General features: G+C 42.4%; 1 protein-coding gene across 2 annotated transcripts; it reads right to left on the bottom strand.

Annotated features, from left to right (window-relative positions):
* Positions 8,953-20,700, bottom strand: TAL2 (TAL bHLH transcription factor 2). Of its 2 annotated transcripts, none has more exons than XM_013986329.2 (2): positions 20,240-20,700; positions 8,953-12,000 (listed from the first exon to the last, which is right to left on the bottom strand). In XM_013986329.2, the coding sequence occupies exons 1-2, from the start codon at positions 20,332-20,334 to the stop codon at positions 11,712-11,714; spliced, it is 384 nt and encodes a 127-aa protein (XP_013841783.1). In that variant the 5' UTR covers positions 20,335-20,700; the 3' UTR covers positions 8,953-11,711. The 2 variants fall into 2 exon arrangements, with proteins under 2 accessions (XP_013841783.1, XP_005654581.2); XM_005654524.3 differs by having other exon boundaries at positions 20,376-20,700.

Here is a 21,066-nt window from a genome sequence, read left to right as displayed (position 1 = left end):
CAGTACTAGGTGCCTACAAATGTTTGTTGAATTGTACCACCTGGCCTCAGGTGTCAGCTTCGTATATTGATTAGCCAAGAGGGTAAATGTAAGTAAATTGGGAAAGAAGAAGAACCTTACTTTATAATAGGGGAAAACAGCCTTGTGACTGTGGTCCTTATTGTACCCTCACTGTGCTGCCTTTTCTGTTCAGAACACAGCGGGCTTCTGGGCACTCTACATTGTCAAGAACTTGATGGGCTACCCGAACTAGCAGCTTTGTATGACTAAACACAGGACGTACTTTCTTTTGGCACTTTTGGGGGGTAGGTTTACCAACAAAGTCATGGTCCTTCTCTTCCTGGCCTTAGCCCTCCGCAGATCTAGTTATGCTGTTTAGGTTCATGAAATACAAATTAGCATAATCCGATTAGATGAGCCTCTGAGGGGCGTTTGGGGTCTGAAAAGCAGAGAAAAGAAAAGTGTCTTACAAAGAAGGGAGCCTGGAGATTGGAAGGGGAGGGGCAACAATTGCTCCTGTGCTGCTGGCCTGAAAGCTTGCACCTGCACAAGCCCTCTTGTAAATAAGGACTCTCAGATGGTATTAAACAGGGGACTGAGGATCAGGGGAGCTTGGGGAGGTAAGCATGGGGAAGAGAAAGGCAAGACAGTGGCTCTGCATCCCATTAATTGATTTATCTGGATCGGCAAAGCGGGGCTTGCTGACAGAAGAGAATGCCCTGTTTGATTCCTACTCAGCATTGAGAGTGGGTCAGCCCCATAATCTGGTCTATCAAGATAAGCATGTTAGAATCTGCGAGAGACTGATAAAGGGTTTACTTGTAGGGAACAAAGTTCACTGGATGGTTGATTTCAGTACGTTCTGAATTGGACTTCTGTAGCTTTCCTGTATTTCCAGAAAAGAACAACAACAACAAAAAGGAAAAACAAAAAACAAACAAACAAACAAAAAACCTAGGTTGTTTTAGGCCTATAGGGTAATAGATGCTTAGAAACCACAAAAGAAAAGCTCAACTATCAACTTGTTAAAATAGGGGAAGCTGGGGAATTTTTTGACAGAGTGCAGCTTTTTCTGCTATAGACAGTTCATAGCTGTAACTGAAATTTTCATATTTTTAAAACTAAAAGGACTCTAATCTATGTGTGTGCTAAATGCTGAGTTTCAAGCAAGTGATTTCTTCTACCCTTCTTGCTTGGAAGAAGGATTGTTTTGACCGTCAAAGATGAAGGAGTCCTGAGATGAGATCCTTGTACTTGCTAGAGACGATCATCTGCACCAGTTCACGTGATGCTCAGAGAACATCTAAATGTGTTCGACTCTGTGGGACTAAAAAGAAGCCTTGCATAAACCTGACTTATGAACATCAAAGGCCAGGTGGAGAAGGCTCATTTCTGTTGATACATCTTCAGCAGTGCAGTTCAACATAATTTAAATGCTGAGAGGATCAGAACCCCCATCACTTCCTTTGGATAATTTCTTTATCAAAGAATTCTTCCGGATTAAAAAACCCAGATCCATCAAGTAAATTATTTTGGGCTTTAAAAAAAAGTCATTTCAATCACTACCTACCTACAAGGAACATTTCTTTCATGGGAAGTTTTTGTCTTCAAGGTAGAAGAACAGAGTAAGAGAAATTTGACCTGTGCTGAAAGGCAGACATGGATTCAGAGCCTCGCCTTGCTGCTTGCTCATTGCATGAATCTCAAGTTGGTCTCCTAAACTCTTCTAAGCCACAATTTCCCTAACTGTAAACCAGAGCAAATACCTTCCTTAAATGGTTCTAAAAAGTATCAAAGATGGCATTTATAAAATGCCTGGTACATAAGAGGTAGGCACTCAAGGAAGAGTAACAATTCCTTGAGGCATTTATATTTCCCTTCCCCATCTCCAACTTGGCATATTCAGATCTCTATGTTTTGTGTCCAAGCAGGTGTATCATGATACCCAAGCACAGCACAGAATTTTCTAGTCCCAAGAACTGTCTTTACTTTATCCCTTCTGTCTTTTCAACAGTACATCTATCCTTCTCAATTTCTGTGATGGAGCATCTTTCCTTACAGAGCCTAGAGCCATACAGCCACTCAGAGAAGGATAAAGGAGACACTGCAAGGCTGTTTTCAGAAGCTTGGGAGCCTAGGGAAGAAATTTAGTCTAGGGAGGCATGTACAGGATAAAACAAACAAACAAACAAATGTTTATCTGCTAGAAGCCAAAGTGAACATGCAAAACACCTTAAGTGTGATCTGGGGATCTGGAGGCCTGATATCCAGAGAAAGGGGTAAGAAGCAGATCAGGGGAAGGCCTGAGAAGTTCATTAGCTCTGACACCCCCTGTCTTCCTTGGGCTGTGGGGTGAAACAGCTGCATTTCACACATTCTCTTACACAGGGTGACTGAGTGGCAGAAAAGCAGTGGCACAAAGTATCCTTAGACAAGGTGCTCTGCTTTCCCACGTAGATTTTAGTAAAGGCTCCTTTTGAAAAAGTCTGATGTTTTCAGAGCTATTTCACCTCATGGTCAAGATATAGATGGGGGACACAGTTTAACAGTATATAAAAATACGCTTATGTCATGACCACATTAGGATTTCTCCACATTAAGATTTGTCCTTTTTTATAAGGTAAAGCAATATTTTAACATAATATATACCATATCAATCTCAGTAGATTTCAAAAAGCTTTCATTAAAATGTTTTACCTGGTCCTTCTTTGGGGTGGAGGGAGCAGTGGAAACTCTGTGATGCTCATGCCCCGGGAGGCACACACCTCAGCCTCCACCACTCTGGCCTTCCTGCTTTGGGGCTTCTGGTTGAGTGCAAGGGTGAAAGGCAGTGGCAGAACAGAAGGGAGGGGGGAAAAGAGGTCAAAGTATTTACACCCTCTCCTTCCTCTGCAGCTGCAGGCAGCACTTCTTCATGGCCACACCTGAGCTGAGCTCTAGTAATGCCAGGACACCAGGGGTCACAGATGTTGATCCCTCCCCATCTTAAGCCAGCCTTTTTTTCCTTGAGCAACACGGGGGTGGGGTTGTTTGTTTTACTTTTTTATTTTTTTGGTCTTTTGTCTTTTTTTTTTTTAGGGCCACACTAGAGGTATATGGAGGTTCCCAAGCTAGGGGTCAAATCAGAGCTCTGCTGCCGGCCTACACCACAGCCACAGCAATGCCATATCTATAACCCAGGCCAGGGATCAAACCCACATCCTCATGGATACTAGTTGGGTTTGTTAACCACTGAGCCATGACAGGAACTCCTGTTTGTTTGTTTCTTTTTCTTTTTCTTCTTCTTCTTTTTTTTTTTTGTTTGTCTTTTGTCCTTTTTTAGGGCCACACCTGTGGCATATGGAGATGCCAGGCTAGGGGTCTAATCGGAGCTGCAGCCACCGGCCTACGCCAGAGCCACAGCAATGCCAGATCTGAGCCGCATCTGCAACCTACACCACAGCTTACGGCAACACCGGATCCTTAACCCACTGAGCGAGGCCAGGAATCGAACCTGCAACCTCATGGTTCCTAGTTGGATTCGTTTCCGCTGTGCCACAAGGGGAACTCCTGTTTGTTTCTTAATGGCTGTACCTCCAGCATATGAATGTGCCTGGCCAGGAATTGAATCTGAGCCATAGTTGCGACCTAAGCCATAGCTGTGGCAATGCTGATCCCTTAACCCATTGCGCCAGGACAGGGATTGAGCCCACACCTCCACGGTGACCTGAGCCACCACAGTCAGATTCTTAACCCACTGCACCACAGTGGGAATTCTTGGGGCCACATTTTTGAGAAAGTTGTTTCTAAACTTTTTTTTTTCTCTTTCAGATTCTTTTCCCACATAGATTATCACAGAATATTGGGTAGAGTTCTCTGTACTACACGGCATGTCCCCATTGGCCAATCATTCCATATTCCTCAGGGTGCCTGTGTCAATCCCAAATCCCCAGTCCATCCCTCCCACACATTCGCCTAAAATCTTATTTCATGTTTTTGTTTTTTGCCATTGTGCCTTTGGATGTTTCTTTTTCCTCCAGCCCAGGAGCATGTGATCTCTTAGCTCTGCCAGCTCAGGATAGTGGATGCTAATCTATCTCAGACCTGGTGGGCCCCGGGTCCCACTTCCTGTGTCAGGGTGCCAGGGAGCAAGTTTTTGAAATTTCTCTTACTAGAGGCAAAAGTAGAATATGGTGAAGGAGCTATTTTTATCTATTTGAATTTATTTGAAATACATAATTTTCAACTCCTTAATAGGTCTTTCTTATTCAAGAGGAGGAAATATTCAGCATCCCCCATTTCTTGCCCTAGAAACTTCAGAGTTGGAGCCTTATGGCAAGATATTAGAGCAAACCTAGGACAAAACGTCAGTGTGAAGGAGGCTTTTCTAACTATGACTCAAAATCCAGAACCATAAAATTGATAAACTGTACAACATACAAATCGAATTCTTACTACATGGCAAACAAACACCATCAAGTCATAAGACAAATGAAAAGTTGGGGGTAAATATTTGTAATTCATATCACAGAAAAAAGGCTGATCTCCTTCATATATATAAAGAGCTTTTAGAAATTCAGAAGAAAAAGCCCAACCACCCAATGGGAAAAAAAGAAAATCTATACATAGTCCACAGAAACAGAAATACAAATGACCCATAAACATATGTCAGCCTCAGTCATAAAAGAAAAATGTGAATTAAAACCACCTTGAGATAGCATTTTAACCAATCAGATTGGCAAGTATCCCAGCAATCGTCATAATCCACAGGTAGAGCTGTGGGAAAATGAGAATTCCCATACATGGCTGCTAAGAGTGCATTTACACACCTGCAAAATTGGGAAGTCATGTGTGTGGAAGGCTATTCATCATGGCATTGTTAGTATCAGCAAAAGACTAGAAACAACTCAAGTGTTCCTCAGCAAGGCACTGGCTAACTAAGGTACATCCACACAATATAAAACATGCAGACGTTAAAAAGAATGAGACAGTCCTCCATGGGGTGAAAAGATCTCCAGGATGCAGTGTTAAGAAAAAAAAGCAAGATGGTATAAGAAAAGAGGAAATGAGAATATATAGTTGTATTTGCACAAAGACCCAATAAAAGATAAAGTTTACTCTTGGTGTTGTATATTCTAAGGGTTTGAATAAATGTATAATGACGTGTATCCATCATTATAAGAAAGCATTCAGCAAATCTTGGCTCTCTTACTATCAAATATATTTTATTTTTATTTACGTTGTAAATAATTCTGAAATAGATACCCATATATATATGTATATAATTCTTTGACCATAATTCTGATCACTCTTTTTGATAGGATCTTAGAAGAAGAGTTACCTAGGTCCAAGTGTATGAGTATGTTGGATAATCCTGATTTTCTTTTTCTTTTTTTTTTTTTTTTTTTGGCCACCCTGTGGCATATGGAGTTCCAGCCAGGGATCAGATTCAAGCTGTAGTTGCAATCTATGATCCTTTAACCCACTGTGCTGGCCCAGGGACTGAACCTGCATCTTGGCACTGCAGAAACACCATCTACTCTGCTGCACCACAGCGGAAACTCCTCCTGATTTTTAAATTTATCTAGAAAAGGCAATTCCTCAGCTTATTGGCTGCCAGGGGATTCGAGCTCTAGAAATTAAATTCTTAAACAATACTAGGTAGATTACAAACTTAAGATTTACGTAAAAATCTAGTGCTTTTTAAAATCTAAATTAAAAGCCTTTTAAACCTAGTGATTTTAATGCTAATAATAAATAGGTCTAGCAATAAAGAGAAATGGAAAGTTTCCCTGTTTAAAGTCCAACTGTCAGAGAAGGGAGGGTATGTTTGGGAGACCATGCCCTGGCTTCCTGTAATCCCTGAACTACACTGTCTCCTTGGCATTCCTTCCTAACACCTGCCACTTTAACTCCCCCACTTTGCATTGCCTTTTAGATTCCCTCCTTATCTTTGACCTTTTTATTTAAGGATGTGACTTTTAGCTAACCTTTGGCCTGCAGGTCAGCAGTTAAGCTGTCCATTCTCCCGACCCTTTCATCCTTTGCCCTTTTAAGGACAAAGCCTGTTGTGTGTGACTTATACATATTTGGGTCATCTCAAGCCATTCTCTGGTGGTGAAACCTCATCAGGCAGGTGCTGCAAGGGCCTTGGTGAACCGATATTTTGAGAACAAACCTACAAGAAGAGCTCTAGACTTTGGATGTTCAGCCTGTTCAAGTTGCATTTCAATGTTATCTTTTAGGAGAGGCTAAAGGAGAATTCTTAACGGAGCCAGTCGATACAGTTTTCTCATTCTGAAAGTGAGGTCACTGGCAAGGCTGTTGTGGGGATTCAATGTTAGAAACTGTCACTGCCACCAAGGAGATCTTAACTTGCTGCTGGGGATGGAATATACATTAGATGACTATAACAGGGAAGAGAAAGTAAAGGTCTCGAAGCATAGAAGAGGATTCTACAAAAGGAGAGATTAGATTGAGCAGCGGAAATCTAAGAGGACTTCATATAAGAGATGGTGTTTACTGATATGTTCCTGGGAGGATGGAGACAAATCCCAACCCCCAAATGTGGCCGTTCACCTTGGAGACCTGCTGCAGACACCCTCTCCCAGAATGTGGATGCTCAAGTTGGGCAGCAAGAAACAATGGCCTGCGGAAAACAACTGCCTGCATAGATTAACCCCCTACAAGGATTAACTGCCCTCTGTCGTGAGACTCAACCCCCTACCCCTCTCTTGACCTTCCCCTCCTTCCGCATCGTTCCTGCTACAAGTTCCTGCCATGAACTCCATCCAGCCACAGATTCCCACCACAGACCCTTTATAAGCCTAGCACCTCCTCACAGTCAGAGCTGGTGCCACCTTGAGCTCAGCCCATGCCCCTTGGATGCCTTAATAAATCTCTTTTGCTTTACAAACTTGGCCTTGCAAGTTCCTCCCTCGGCAAACCTAACATTTACGATGAGTCAAGCTCATCTTAAGCTTCCTGAAAGAGTGGTATTTAAGATCAGTCATGAAGGATTTTAGCAAGTGGAATTTAATGCAAGCAGATGGACTCCTAAGAGTAAAGTCAGAGGTATTGAAGAGTGGGGCATGTTTGGGGACCATCAGGTGAAGCAGTTTCATTAGCATCTATAATATATTCAGGCAACTGTGGGAGGTGAAGGGAAGGGATACATTGGGTAGGCTGCTGAGGTCTGGTTTGCTGGGATATGACATCTGCCTCAGTCTGGTGGACAAGACACTGAAGCTTTGATAGCAGTGGAGCACTCTGACCACAGCTGTGAATTTGAGAAGGACACTTACGGAGCTGTGTGAAAGGTGAAGTGATGAGGTAGAGGCACTACTTAGGGGACACTAGATTTTTTTCTAGACTAAAGACAATAGGGGGACTGGGGTTCAAAGCCAGAACAGTGGCTGTGAGGATGGAGAGAGTGGATATATGTGCTTAGTAAATTAAAAAAAAATTTATTGTGATATAATTGATTTACAATGTTGTATTAGTTTCAGGTGTACAGCAAAATGAATCAGATATAACTGATCAGCAAGTTTGTTTCTATTTTATAAGTCCTCGTGTTATCATTTTTATTAGATTCTGCATGTAAGTGATATCATATGATTTTTGTCTTCCTCTGACTTACTTAATATGGTACTTACTTAATATGGTTCATCCCTGTTGCTGTAATGGCATTGTTTGATTCTTTTTTATGGCTAATGTTCCACTGTATATATGTACCACATTTTCTTTATCCATTCCTCTGTTGATGGACACTTATGATATTTCCATGTTTCAACTATTGTAAACAGTGCTGCTATGAACACTGGGTTGCCTGTATCTTTTCGAATTATGGTTTTCTCTGGATATATGCCCAGGAGTGGTACTGCTGGATCATGTGGTCATTCTATATTTAGTTTTCTGAGGAACCGCAATATTGTTCTCCGTAATGATTGCACCAATTTACATTCCCACGAACAGTGTAGGAGGGTTTCCTTTTCTCTGCACCCACTCCAGCATTTATTATTTATAGACTTTTTGATGATGGCCATTCTGACTAGTATGAGGTGATGTCTCATTACAGTTTTGATTTGCATTTCCCTAATAATTATTGATGTTGAGCATGTTTTCATGGGCTTTTCGCTCATTTGTCTTCTTCAGAGAAATGTCTGTTAAGATATTCTCCCCATTTTCTGATTGGGTTGTTTTTTTTTTTTGATATAAAACTGCAAGAGATATTCGTATATTTTGGAGATGAATCCTTTGTCAGTTGCTTCACTTGCAAAAATTTTTCTCCCATTCTGTGGATTGTCTTTTCATTCTGTTTAAGGTTTCCTTTGCTGTGCAAAAGCATTTAAGTTTGATCAGGTCCAGTTTGTTTATTTTGGTATTTATTTCTCTAGGAGGTGGATCAAAAAAGATATTGCTGTCACTTACGTCAAAGTGATCTGCCTGTGTTTTCCTCTAGGAGTTTTGTAGTATCTGGCCTTACATTTAGGTCTTTAATCCATTTTATTTTTGTGTATGGTGTTAGAGAAAGTTCTAATTTGATTTTTTTACATGTAGCTGTTCAGTTTTCCCAGCACCATTTATTGAAGAGAGTGTTTTTCCTCCATTGTATATTCTTGCCTCCTTTGCCAATGATTAGTTCACTGTAGATGAGTAGGTTTATCTCTGAGGTTTCTATTCTGTTCCACAGATCTATATTTCTGTTTTGGTGCCAGCACCATACTGTTTTGTTGACTGTAGCTTTGAAGTATAGTCTGAAATCAGGGAGCCTGATTCCTCCATTTCCATATTGCTTTGGCTATTCGGGGTCTTTTGTGTTTCCACACAAATTTTAAAATTGTTTGCTCTAGTTCTGTGAAGAATGCCATTGGTAATTTGATATAGACTGCACTGAATCTATAGGTTAAGTGGGTAGTAAATTTTTGAAATACTTTCCAAAAATAAAAAAGAACAATTTCTTTTCTTAAAAAACTTATTTTCAATAAATAGTTAAATAGCACATAAGGATCAATGATTAAAAACTCACAAAACACATCAACAAATAAAACCTTTGGTTGGTACCTCTAATCATATTCTACAAAGTACAATAATTCAATTTCAATTAAAAGACATATAAAGAAGATTACTGAACAACATCGAAAAGAGATGAGTCTAATTCTGTGCTTGTCTGTTTTCAATCCTAAAATTCTTAGGGACTAAACAGAGCTTAGAAAGACTGAGATGTGCCACAGTGTCCTGGGTTTCCACTACCCATTCATGTGACTGCTGGAAAGTTACTTCAAAACCATCTGGACTGTTTTCTCCTCTATAAAATGAAGAGTAGAATTAGCCAATCTAATGATCTACATAAGTAAATGGACTTGTTTATACCTCGTTTCTGGAAGTTTTCAGTGGTGCCCATAATAGAACAAACACTTGTTTTCAAGTAACAGAGTAGCACAGATGAGTTTTAAAGTCTGTCTAAACTTTTCTGTTGGGCTGAAATGATCCATAAAGAGATCAGTGAACTATAATTCATTTGAACCATAAATTCTTATTACTGAAATCACCAAGCCATAAGTACAGGACACCATGGAAAGCTGTGGAATGATTTAAGAACTAGCTTCCAGTCTCACAGATAACTTGCCAAGGTTTTGGTCTACGTGTACCTACAATTCCTTTTGACAGTCACTTTAACCTAACACAACTTGATAGACCAAAATCCAACTTGCAAAAGAAATAATTTAAGAGATGAATTACATTAAGTAATATTTTAAATGACTATTCATTTATCATAAGGATTTCCTATAGGGTTTCTCCCCATTTAAGGATACCAAATCGCCTTACAACTTTCCGGAGTGCTTGGTTAGACATTTCAGTGTAAAGGCCCTAAGTGCACAACAGACATGGCCCTGACAGCACAGAAGTGCACTCACTCTGAGAAGAGCAATAAAATCCTGTGTTCAGGCAAAGAGGTCTGTGCCTTCCTCAGCAAGATGCTAAAATGAGGCTAATATAAAAAAAACTGTCAAAAGTACTTTGATTTAATGCCAGGTGAGAGAGTAAGCAATATTACTCAATTGACAACTGTTATCAAAGCTTTGAGATGTATTCTTACTGATAGTTTGGGGCAAATTTAAGTTCACATAAGCTCATGAGAAAGAAATGCAAGTTCAAGGGAAATCCCCTGGTCTCTGTACTTATGTGTTTCCTTGGACCATTCTGAGTCTGTGGGGACATCCACTGAATGCAGGTGAAAAGAAGGACTTAGTTGGAAAATGTACTGTTCTGATAAACGCATTGTGTTACAAGTATGAATGCTGAGTAGAATTTAATGACATTATGACCTTGCTATTTTGGGGGAATGAGATTTTGACAGAGCCTCATCCAGATTTCTTCTTACCACCAAACCAAAGAGGTCATTTCAGCCTTTCATAAATCAAATATCTTCTTTCTAGAGTGGCATAAAATTTAAATTCCTCCATAGTGTATACAATGGAAACTCATAATCTCAAATCCATCAATTTCCTATCTGTAGTTCAGAAGGTTTTAAAATTGATGTACCATCAAGAACTTTGAGGAAATAAAATGTCCCAGAGACAATCAAATGACATTTTTTTGTATTCTGGGCTCAACAATGGGATTCACCTTTGAATCCAAGCATCATCAGGGTAGCCATGTGATGGTAAGTTCTGTCAGATCCATGCTATTTCATTCATTTATGGGTACTGCCCCTCCCAGCATAATGCTCCATAGCAGAGAAGACAAATTACATGTTCATTAATTCATTAGAGTCTGGTATTACATTCTCTACATACTCTAAATCTTTTGCTACACTCTCTGTTAAATGAGTTGTTAAGAGGTAATATTTAGGTCTTCATAATTATATTTGACTGTTACAGGTCTTAAATCAGCACAAACTCAGGCTGAATTAAAAACTTTAGTATCTAATATCTAACATGTGAAACTAAGGTGTTAGAAAACCTATTTTAGCTGTTTTCATAAGAAAACTGTAAACAGTCATAAATTATCACGTCTTTGCCTATCACAAATATAATCCAACATTTGCTTTCGATATAACATATATATAACAGCCTGATGCAAGTGAGGCCTCACATTTCCACAGAGATAAGGATGCAGGGCACTTCTGCATGTATCTGCTGCCTTCCTGTGATCCTCATGTGTCAGAAGGGTTTTTCCTCCACAGATTTTCCCACAAGTCTCCAGGTTGGTATCTGCAGGGGTTATCTTTTTGTTTGCCTGTGTTGTTCACCCTTGATCAAATACCCCCATTTTTCAAAATAAACTTTAAAATATGTTTGGAGGGAAGCATTTTCAATTCATCCAAGATCCATTATGATATAAGTCCTTTCTTATAAATGAAAACATATTGAGTGAAACAGTGATTTTTCAAACAAGTTTTTAACCTATAGTTGTTGTTTTTTTTTTTTTCAAACAACATCTTATACAGAACTTGGAATTATAAAATAGACAAAGACAGGCTGCTCTGCCTGAACCGCCAGGAGATGGTGGACTCCCAAGCCCTCGTGGCCCCCTTTCAGCATCCTGCAGCTGACCCTAAGCCACCTCCTATGAAACATAAATTCGTGCCTCACACATTATTCATCAAGTTAACTGGGGAATATGCAAATCGCTGTTGACAGCTAGTGACTTCTGAACCAGTGCCCAGGGTAATGACAGCCAGAGTCCCACTATGGAAGGTGGTGGCTTGGGCCAGGCGATGGAACCTGTTAGTCACCAAGGAGAGTCCTGTCTGGCAGGTGGGGTCCTTGAGGGAAGAGGCCCAGAATGTTTCCGGGGGCAGCCACTCCAGTTTGCTGTAGGCTTTGCTCCCCCAAGACCTTCACCAGGAAGTTGATGTACCTCATTGCCAGGCGAAGCGTTTCGTTTTTGCTCAGCTTCTTGTCGGGAGGGTGAGTGGGGATGAGCTTCCTCAGCCTGGCGAAGGCACTGTTGACGTTCTGCTGCCTCCATCGCTCTCGGGTATTTGTGAAGATCTTCCCGGTCATGTTGGAGTTCCTGAGACAAGGAAGAGAAAGGGCCCTGAGCGCCAACACCTTGTCAGAGGCCTGGTAGGTAGCACATGTCCTGCCAGCAACTTGAGACTAATCTTCTCCACCCAGATTTTAGGAACTGCATTTCCTCACTTGAAGGTGCTTTGAGTCCTTCTTTCAGCAAGGAAAGAAAATGTGGCAGAAAGAAGGGCAGGATAAGAACACCTTCCTTCAGCCTTTCTCTCCAGCTGTTTTGAAGACTAATACCCCCATGAATTCTTTTATAACCAACTCTTCCTAATTATTCATAATCAAGCACAGTGTATGATTGAGTACGTGTGGATAAAATACAAATTTAGCTAATAGGGAATTGAACATAGCTTTTTTGAGAAGAGGAGGGAGGGCACAGTGGTCCTAGGTTTCATTAACAGGATAATATTTGGAATGAAGAAGATGGCAGCACAACTGTCCTTAGCTCCAATTTTACCTGCAGGAGGGGGTCCACTGTGGTGAGAGCTAACATATTGGGACTGGACCACATTTAGAGGAGGATGAACAGGGTGATGAAGAGTCTTGAAACCCATTTGCCTGAAGGACAGAAGTGGGGTTATTTAGCATGACAAAAGAAGAAAAAAGAATGGGAAGGTAGGGGTGATGATTTGGCATGAATGCTGCAAAAGATAGCCAGGCTCCCCAAGGTTGAATTTGGATAACCTTTCCAACCCTGGGAGAGGTGATTATTATCATGTATTGCCCAATTTTAACTGTGCCATTTTTAATTCTTAGCAGCACGGGCCCCTTTGTTTAGGTGGCTTGGATTAACACGAGTTAATGGGAAGCTACATGGTGCATCCACAAACAAGCCAAAGCCCAGCTACCAGATGTTTGGTGCTCTTGGCTCATAGCTCAGTTTGCTGCCTACGACAGTCTCAGCAACCTGGGCAGAGGGCCCCTTCCTGTTCCCCCAAAGAGGAATATATTCTTAACTCCACACCTTTGCACATGCCATTTTCTGTCCTTTGAATTCCCTGCTCAATACCTTCTTGCCTATTTCTACACATTCTTTAAAAAGCAGATCAAATCCTCCTTTTCACTGCTATAAAGCCGTCCAGACCATCCCAGAGTCCCCATGACCTTCCCTCGCCAAACTCCTTCAGCATTGGTGGTAGACAAAGGCTATTAGGGGAGTTCCCGTCGTGGCGCAGTGGTTAACGAATCCGACTGGGAACCATGAGGTTGCGGGTTCGGTCCCTGCCCTTGCTCAGTGGGTTAACGATCCGGCGTTGCCATGAGCTGTGGTGTAGGTTGCAGACGCGGCTTGGATCCCGCGTTGCTGTGGCTCTGGCGTAGGCCGGTGGCTACAGCTCCGATTCAACCCCTAGCCTGGGAACCTCCATATGCCGCGGGAGCGGCCCAAGAAATAGCAACAACAACAACAACAACAACAACAAAAAAAAGGCTATTAGGAGAATTAAATAAGTTAGTATTTGTAAATCACTTATAACAGTACCTGACATAGTAATGGCTATAAAAGTGCTGGGGAATAAATACAACAAAATAATGAACATATTTATAAATAAAAATGATTTGTGAGCTATTGAGTATTCCTGATATCTTGTTTTTCTTTAACCAAGCCTGCTATAATCTCTTGGTTCTTGCTGCCTTTGTTCGTTTATTTTAACCCTTCCTGTAGACCTGCTCTGTGCCAGGCCCTTTACTATGATCTGGGTTCGTAGACATGGTTGGATGGGGTACTGGTGCCCAAGGAGCTTACTGGGTGTTCTGATGGAAGAGGTAACACATACACAAGCACTTAAAGATCACAACACAAGGTCCCACACACTAAGGAGCAAATCCAAAAATCACAGCAAGACCAAAATAGTCAAGTCAATGCCACTGAACTTTTCCCTAAATTCTACCTTTCTTTTATTTTTTTTGGGGGGGTGGGGGTGCTTTCCTGAGGATATGAGTTTGTAGGTGAATGCCCCAAATATCTGAGATAAGTCATATATAGCGTCATGTACAATGTCAGGGATTCGGTAGGTGCCTCTCAAAATGCCGGTTTCCTTCCACACCTGTTGTCTGTGTTAACTGCCCAGGTGTGGAAGGAAACACATTACAGCAAGGAGCTGGAGGGTTAAAAATGGGCTTGTATGGGGAGTTCCTATAGTGGCTCAGCAGAAACGAACCCGACTAGTATCCATGAGGATGCAGCTTCCATCTCTGGCCCTGCTCAGTGGGTTAAGGACCCAGCATTGATGTGAGCTGTGGTGTAGGTCACAGACATGCTCAGATCCTATGTTGTTGTGGTTGTGATGTAGGCCGGCAGCTGCAGCTCCAGTTCAACCCCTAGCCTGAACTTCCATATGCCACAGGTATGGCCCTAAAAAGAGGGAAAAGAAAAATTGGCATGTATGGTAGGAAAAGGTGGGCCCATTCTTTGAAAAGAACCTAAATAAATGGTTTGTTGAAGCCCCACTGACTTGTGAGAAAGGAGATCCATTTCTTTCTTTCTTTTTTGGCCAGGGCCACAGCGTTTGGAAGTTTCTGGGACTGAACCCACGCTTCAGCAGTGACTCAAGCCACATCAGTGATGATGCCAGAAAGCAGATCCTTTTCTAACTTAAAACACTTGGAACTTCTGCCCCTCAACTTTTCTTCTATTTCAGTGGCCCTCAACTTGAGCTGTTCATTGGAATCACCCAGGTTGCACCCTAGACTAAATAAAAATCTCTGGGGGCACTGGTATTTTTTAAAACTCCACAGGTCGATCAGCTGGGTCCTCCAGGAAGCAGATGCCAGGTTGGATTGGATGTACAAGCAGTTTATTGGGAGTTAAGGCCTGTGAAAGATAAAAAGGAAAGAAAGCAGAATTGGGCAGAGAATGTCTTCAGACTACAATGCACATCGGGCACCTGCAAAAATGAAAGCAGGGAGGCAGCAAAACTGGCCAAAAGAACTTCAGGCTGCAATGAAGACCTGAGAAAGTGGCAGTCAACCCACAGAGAGCTCTGGGGCAAAGACTGCCTGTAGGGGATACCCCACTGTGCAAAACTGGCCAGATCACGATGGCAGCGCTGCCATGCTCAGTCATGGACTGGGGTCTGCTGCAGGAACAGAGGCTCATCCAGAGAGCTGCCCCTAAAGGCTGTCAGTTACCTGCACTTCTCACAGCTGAACTGCAAGTTTTTTCTCAAAGTGAGATCCAAGCCATATTCCTCCATGTGATCTCCACATGCAGCCAATGCTGAGAATGCTGCTCTACTCTCCAAACAGGAGCTCTGGGACCGAGCAAAATTTAGTCTAAGAAGGAAGCAGTATTTAGGGGAGTAAGGGGTCCAAACTATTATGTATAAAATAAACTACAAGGATGTATGGTACAGCACAGGGAATGTAGCCAATATTTTATAATAATTATAAGTGGAGTATAACTTCCAAAAATTGTGAACCATTATCCTATACGCCTATAACTTTTATAACTTGTATATCAATATGCTTCAATAAAAGAATAAATAAAATTCATAAACGAGAAAAAAACAGAAGGAAGCAGTATATTCACATACAAGATACCTGCCATCCTGGGGTAAAGCACAGCAGGAAAGCAAAATAGCATAGTGGTGGTGGGCGGGAGCACCTTCTCCCTGAGACATAGATGTGTGTTCCCATTACAACATCAGACATTAGTCAGCCATGAGGCACTGCACAGGTCACTTCCCCTGAGCCTCACTTATCAAATGGGTTAATGATACAATTTTCTCCTCACAGGGTTGTTGTAAGGACTCAATGGAATACTGCACATGAAAGCATGGCATGAACTAGAAAGTAAGGAAAAATAAGAGCAAACTGAGCACTTGCATTGTGCCAGGTGCTGTTTCCACATATTAACTCACACTGTATTCAGATGTGAGCGGCACTGGCTGTAATGACAGCATTGTGGACATTGCTGGGACTGGCCTAGGGACAAAGACAGTTTCAAGAAGTTATTTCACTACACAGAGTGTTTGAATCTCTGCCGTTCCATAGGGACCAAATGGTGATCCAGTTAATTCAAACAAGTCACTCACTATCACTTCCAGTCCCTAATTCTGCAGGAGTTGGCCATCAGTCGGCCATGGTAGTTAGGAGCACTGGCTAGGGAACTAGAACCCTGATCTGGCTTTTGGCTCTACTCATCCTAGCTCTGTGACCTTGAGCAATCTCTTAACCTCTCTGTGCTTCAAATGCCTCATAAGTAAAGGGCAACTCAGGGTACTACTTGTGAGGACATATAAAATGATATAAAGCACCTGAGTGCAATCTTTGGCACACAGTAAGTGTTCAATAAATGTTAAATGATTATACCCACAAAGAAAACAGAGAAAAGCAAATGTTCAATGTAACATATTTTTTTTGTCCTAATGAAGAAGCTACAGTGCAGGAGAGAAGGTCTGAACTTTATATATTTTGCTCTATAAGAATATACAATGCGGTGTGTGTGTGTGTATGTGTGTGTGTATGCAGAGCAAAATATCTGGAAAGATTCAGGCCAAACTGTCAACAGTGCTTCCTTGGAGAAGGACAGTGGGTTGGGGGAAGACAGAAACAGGAGATGTGGTTTTTATTCTATGTACTTTGGCATTATTTTACAGTTCTGTAATAAAAAAAATTCATATATTATTTGTTTCATAATAGAAAAAAATTCGTGGGCTTAATGTAGAGAGATTGGGCTTTAAATCCCAGCTTCTAATTTCCTAGTTACATGATTCTGAGACAAACAGTTAACTTCTTTAATTTTTTTTTTTTTTTTTTTTTGGTCTTATTGCCATTTCTTGGGCTGCTCCCGCAGCATATGGAGGTTCCCAGGCTAGGGGTCGAACCTACACCAGAGCCACAGCAACGCTGGATCTGAGCCGCGTCTGCAACCTACACCACAGCTCACGGCCACGCCGGATCATTAACCCACTGAGCAAGGGCAGGGATCGAACCCGCAACCTCATGGTTCCTAGTCGGATTCGTTAACCACTGAGCCACGACGGGAACTCCCAGTTAACTTCTTTAAACTTCAGTTTTCTTCTCCAGAAAATAGAAATAAACCCATCAAGAGGGTTCTTGGGAGGATTAAAAGAGGCACTATATAAATATACAAATGAGACACAATGTGCTTGGCACATAGGTGCTTAATAAGAGTTCCCTTCCCTAAACAGATGTGTTATTATTCCAGAGAATAGCATTTTTCGATCACCTATAGGCCCCCAGGACATCTCCCCACACAGATTCTTAATTGCCTTTCCTGCTTCTGTCTGGGTTGGAGAGGCCAGTGCTGTTCTGAGGACCCAGTGGTAAAGAGAATCATGGCAGTTCAAGTTCACTGGCTGGCCTCAGCTTCCTCCACTAGCCACTTAGGTCTACTTCCTCTCTCTGTGGAGACACTGCTGGTCAGACCCATGTTCAAATGCAATAAGACAGCTTTAGTACAACTCTCACTAACCTCATCTGCCAGATACTATGTTGGCTGCAGGACACTGAGAAGCCCACTGCCTTGTGACACACAGAGAGAAGCACAGGGGCTGTAGGAGCAGAGAAACAGAACTTAACTTAGGCACTCTATAGGGCTTCCAAACTGAAAAGGGTTATCCCTAAGGCCTCTTTCCGTGCTGAAATGCCATAATGCCCTGCCTTTCATCTAACCTAGGTAATTTCTAAATAACTTGCCTTTGGATCTGCAATGAAAATATGAGGTTGTCAATTTGTACCCAATTACAGCAATTACACCTAAAATATGAAAGTGTGGACCTAAATCAAGAGTATTTAAAAAAAAAAAAACAACTCTCCAATTTTGCTCAGACCTAGGAGCCAGGACTATGGGAACAAAGTTACTTTTAAGCTTCTCTTGTCAAAAGAGGCTTTAGCTCATTCACCAGTCCCATGGGGGGTCTTTTTCAAGCTAGGAAGAAAAAGATTAGGCTGGATAAACTAACTGGTGTTCTCTTCCAAGAGGGCTCCATGCTATTGTGCCAGAAGCAGACAGAGGAAGTGGGGAGAAGAGATGGCAGGCTTCTGAAATGTAGCATGGCCATCCTAGGATGTGCTTAATAATTACTTGTTGATTTATGCTCAAGTGTGTCATTCTCCTTCTCCATAGGGGGAAATAGAAATCAGTGATTTAACAAGCTAGAAAAACTCAAAGTAGAAGTCACTGGAAAATTACTAAAGTACTTAGTAAATAAAGGAAAATGGCATTTAGTGTTTTTCCATTTGCAGGGACTGATTGCTGCTAATCTTGATTCAGAGTAATTTAAGGGCTTAAAAAACACTCCAGATGCCACAGAATCTGAGAACTTCTGACAGCTGTTGAAACAGGGTGAAGCTTTTTGTCCCAGGTCACACATCCCTGCGTGTCAGAACTTGGGTCCCAAGCCTGAGTATTTATGCATCTATGTCACCACTGACTCCTGCTGAGTCGGGGTCCATAACCTTTTTTGTGCCATGGACCTTTTTGCAGTCTAGGGAAGCCTGGGGAGGATATTGTCTCAGAACAATGATTTCAGATTCATAAAGGAAAAAGTCTTTGGTTCCCTTCTCAGAGTATAAATTTTAAATGCATGAATTAAAATAGAAACATAAAAAACAATTACACTTAATAGGTATTAAAATAATTCTAAATGCAATACAGTAATACCTGTGCTTCACTTTTAACACATTAAATAATTAGAATTGTTACCATGATTTTTAAGTAGTGATATGTAAGTGATTTTTCAGACCTGTAACATCTGTAATCTGAGTTGAAAGTTTCTATGATTTCTTTTGATGACAAAGTCATCAGCTTTGCTAGTTGCCACTATAGTTTATTAGTCACATTCATAAATATAGGAAATGCTAAATTTAGATTAAAGGTTAATAGACACAAAGATAATTTTTTCCCATCCGGATATATAGAACCCCTGAATTCTCTCCACACACCCCCACTGGGTGGGTGTCATGGTCCCCAGGTTAAGAATGTCTGGGCAGAAGGACTGTCATGGTAAACTGAAGAGGAATATAGCTGTGCACAGACTCTATACTGTCCCCATGGAAGGTAGCAGGTTACTGCAGAAGAGGACAACAGCTGTGCCCCCAGGGAAGGTAACCAACGCCCCAGATAGGAGCTGCTCCTTTTTTCTGTGGGTGTTTTCTGGACACAGAGCCCAGGTTAACTAGAAAGGTTACAGCACAGAAGTACAGCTAACATTCCTATGGCAGCCTGACCCAGGAACTCAGATTTACACTGCTCTTTTGTCATAAGATTTTAAATTTCTCCTACTGACATTTGGTCCTATGTATTTGTCTCTTCTGTCTTTTTTTTTTTTTTTTTTTTTTTTTTTTTAAGTAAGTGAAAATACCATCCAGAAAGAGGGCGGTGAAAGGTGGTTTATACAATTGGGTTAGAGGAAAGTGCCTAACCTCCAATACTAGGCACAGCTTTGCCTTTAGAAATTATTATAGAAGTAACACAGGCTCACTAAGGAAAAAAAAAAAAATCAAGCAGTACACAAATGATAAAGCAAAAAATAAAAGCCCCCAGCTCCATCCCTCTACCTGTTCAATGTCATTCCTAAGCAGTAGCCTTTTCATTGGGGGAGTGTGTGTATCCTTTATGTAAAAATATGTATCCTGGGAGTTCCCATTGTGCCTCTGCAAAAATGAACCCGACTAGTATCCATGAGGACACAGGTTCATCCCTGGTCCCACTCAGTGAATTAAGCAGAGAGCTGTGATGTATAGGTCCCAAACGCGGAACTTCCATATGCTGCACTTGTGGCCCTAAAAAGAAAGAAAATAAAATCTTTAAAAATCACGATACATACTATTATGCAATTACTCTTCTCACTAGACAATTCTACATGTTGATATTTTAATAAGTACATTTACTATGACTGTGGGTCTTTGAATGGGCACATGGCGCACTGGGAATGCCACCTGATCCAAAATGCCCTCAAACCTCAGCACCTCACCGCCCACCCAGCTCAACTGCCCTTGACCGCTTCACTTCCCGGTTTATCCCTTTTTCTAAGTTTTGCTCCCCCTGGCCGGCAGTGCCCGCCTAATGACTTACAAGTTCGGGCGTCCAGGTAAGCATCTCGGCTAAAGACACCTGAGGGGTTCTGGGAGTTCTCACCGAGACGCAGAAGCTGCCTAAACGTCCCTCGGAGATGCCCTAGGGGGTCGCACATCAAGGCTCAGCAGCCCCGACAACACGCGCCACTGCCACTGCCCCTGCCCCGCGGAAAGACCCCAGGTCTTCTCACCGAGTCTCTTTGGTGGCTGCCACCAAGTCACCTCCACACCCCTGCCCTCTGGGGCGAGTGCGGCTGGGACCTGTGCCGGAGACTCGTTGGCGCATAAACCCCGGTGGCGCCCACGTCCCTCTCGGAGTCCACGCACCTCCGTCGGAGCCGGGAGCCCGTGCAGTATTTGTCACCGTCACCGTTGCTGGCCGGGTAAGCCCTCGTCTGGGCGCCTCGCCTCTGTTGAGCCTTTATAGGACCCCGCCCTTTGTCTCCAGGCCGTTCACGCCCAGGACTCTGCAGGTCCCTCCCCACCCCTGCGCCCTAGCTTCTCTGGACCAGCCTCCCTGCGCCCTAGAAACCAAGCAGAGGCGGAAGGAGACCCTGCTTTGTTTAAGGCGTTGAAAGGGGAGGGGGTTCTGCCACCCACTCGGACCACAGCGAGGCTGGCAGAGGCTGGCCGAGGATGGCCAGCGGTTTACCAGCTCTCTTCTCCAATGTCTATAAACCTCAGAAAGTCTGTGCCCTGTGGCCAGCTCATCAGATGTCAGTCGTTTCAGCCTCAGTGAGTCTCCAACTGCAGCTCCAGAACCACTTGCTTCAGAATCATGGGTGAGGGGAGGTGGATTTCAACACCCGCGACCCTGACCCACCAGATCAGGTTTTCAGAGAATGGCATCCAAAATCTGTCTTTTTGATAAGTATCCCGAGGAGATTAAGATGTACAGAGAAGTTAAATCATCACTGCACTGGACAGATTCCCGGATTTATCATCTCAGTTTCCAGAGCACCCGGGTGGGCGCGGGGCGGGGCGGGGGAGGGGGGGACTTGGTATTTCAGGGTGGCTT

Source organism: Sus scrofa, chromosome 1, assembly GCF_000003025.6.
Source record: "Sus scrofa isolate TJ Tabasco breed Duroc chromosome 1, Sscrofa11.1, whole genome shotgun sequence".
NCBI lineage: Eukaryota > Metazoa > Chordata > Mammalia > Artiodactyla > Suidae > Sus > Sus scrofa.
The sequence above is the reverse complement of the archived record's forward strand: the minus strand, read 5'-3'. Positions and strand labels throughout refer to the sequence as shown.

Coding starts and splice junctions, on each gene's coding strand:
- TAL2 (XM_013986329.2), bottom strand. CDS start 20,334: ATGCGCCAACGAGTCTCCGGCACAGGTCCCAGCCGCACTCGCCCCAGA. Junction 12,001..20,239: donor GCAGCCACCAAAGAGACTCG/GTGAGAAGACCT, acceptor TCCTTGTCTCAG/GAACTCCAACATGACCGGGA.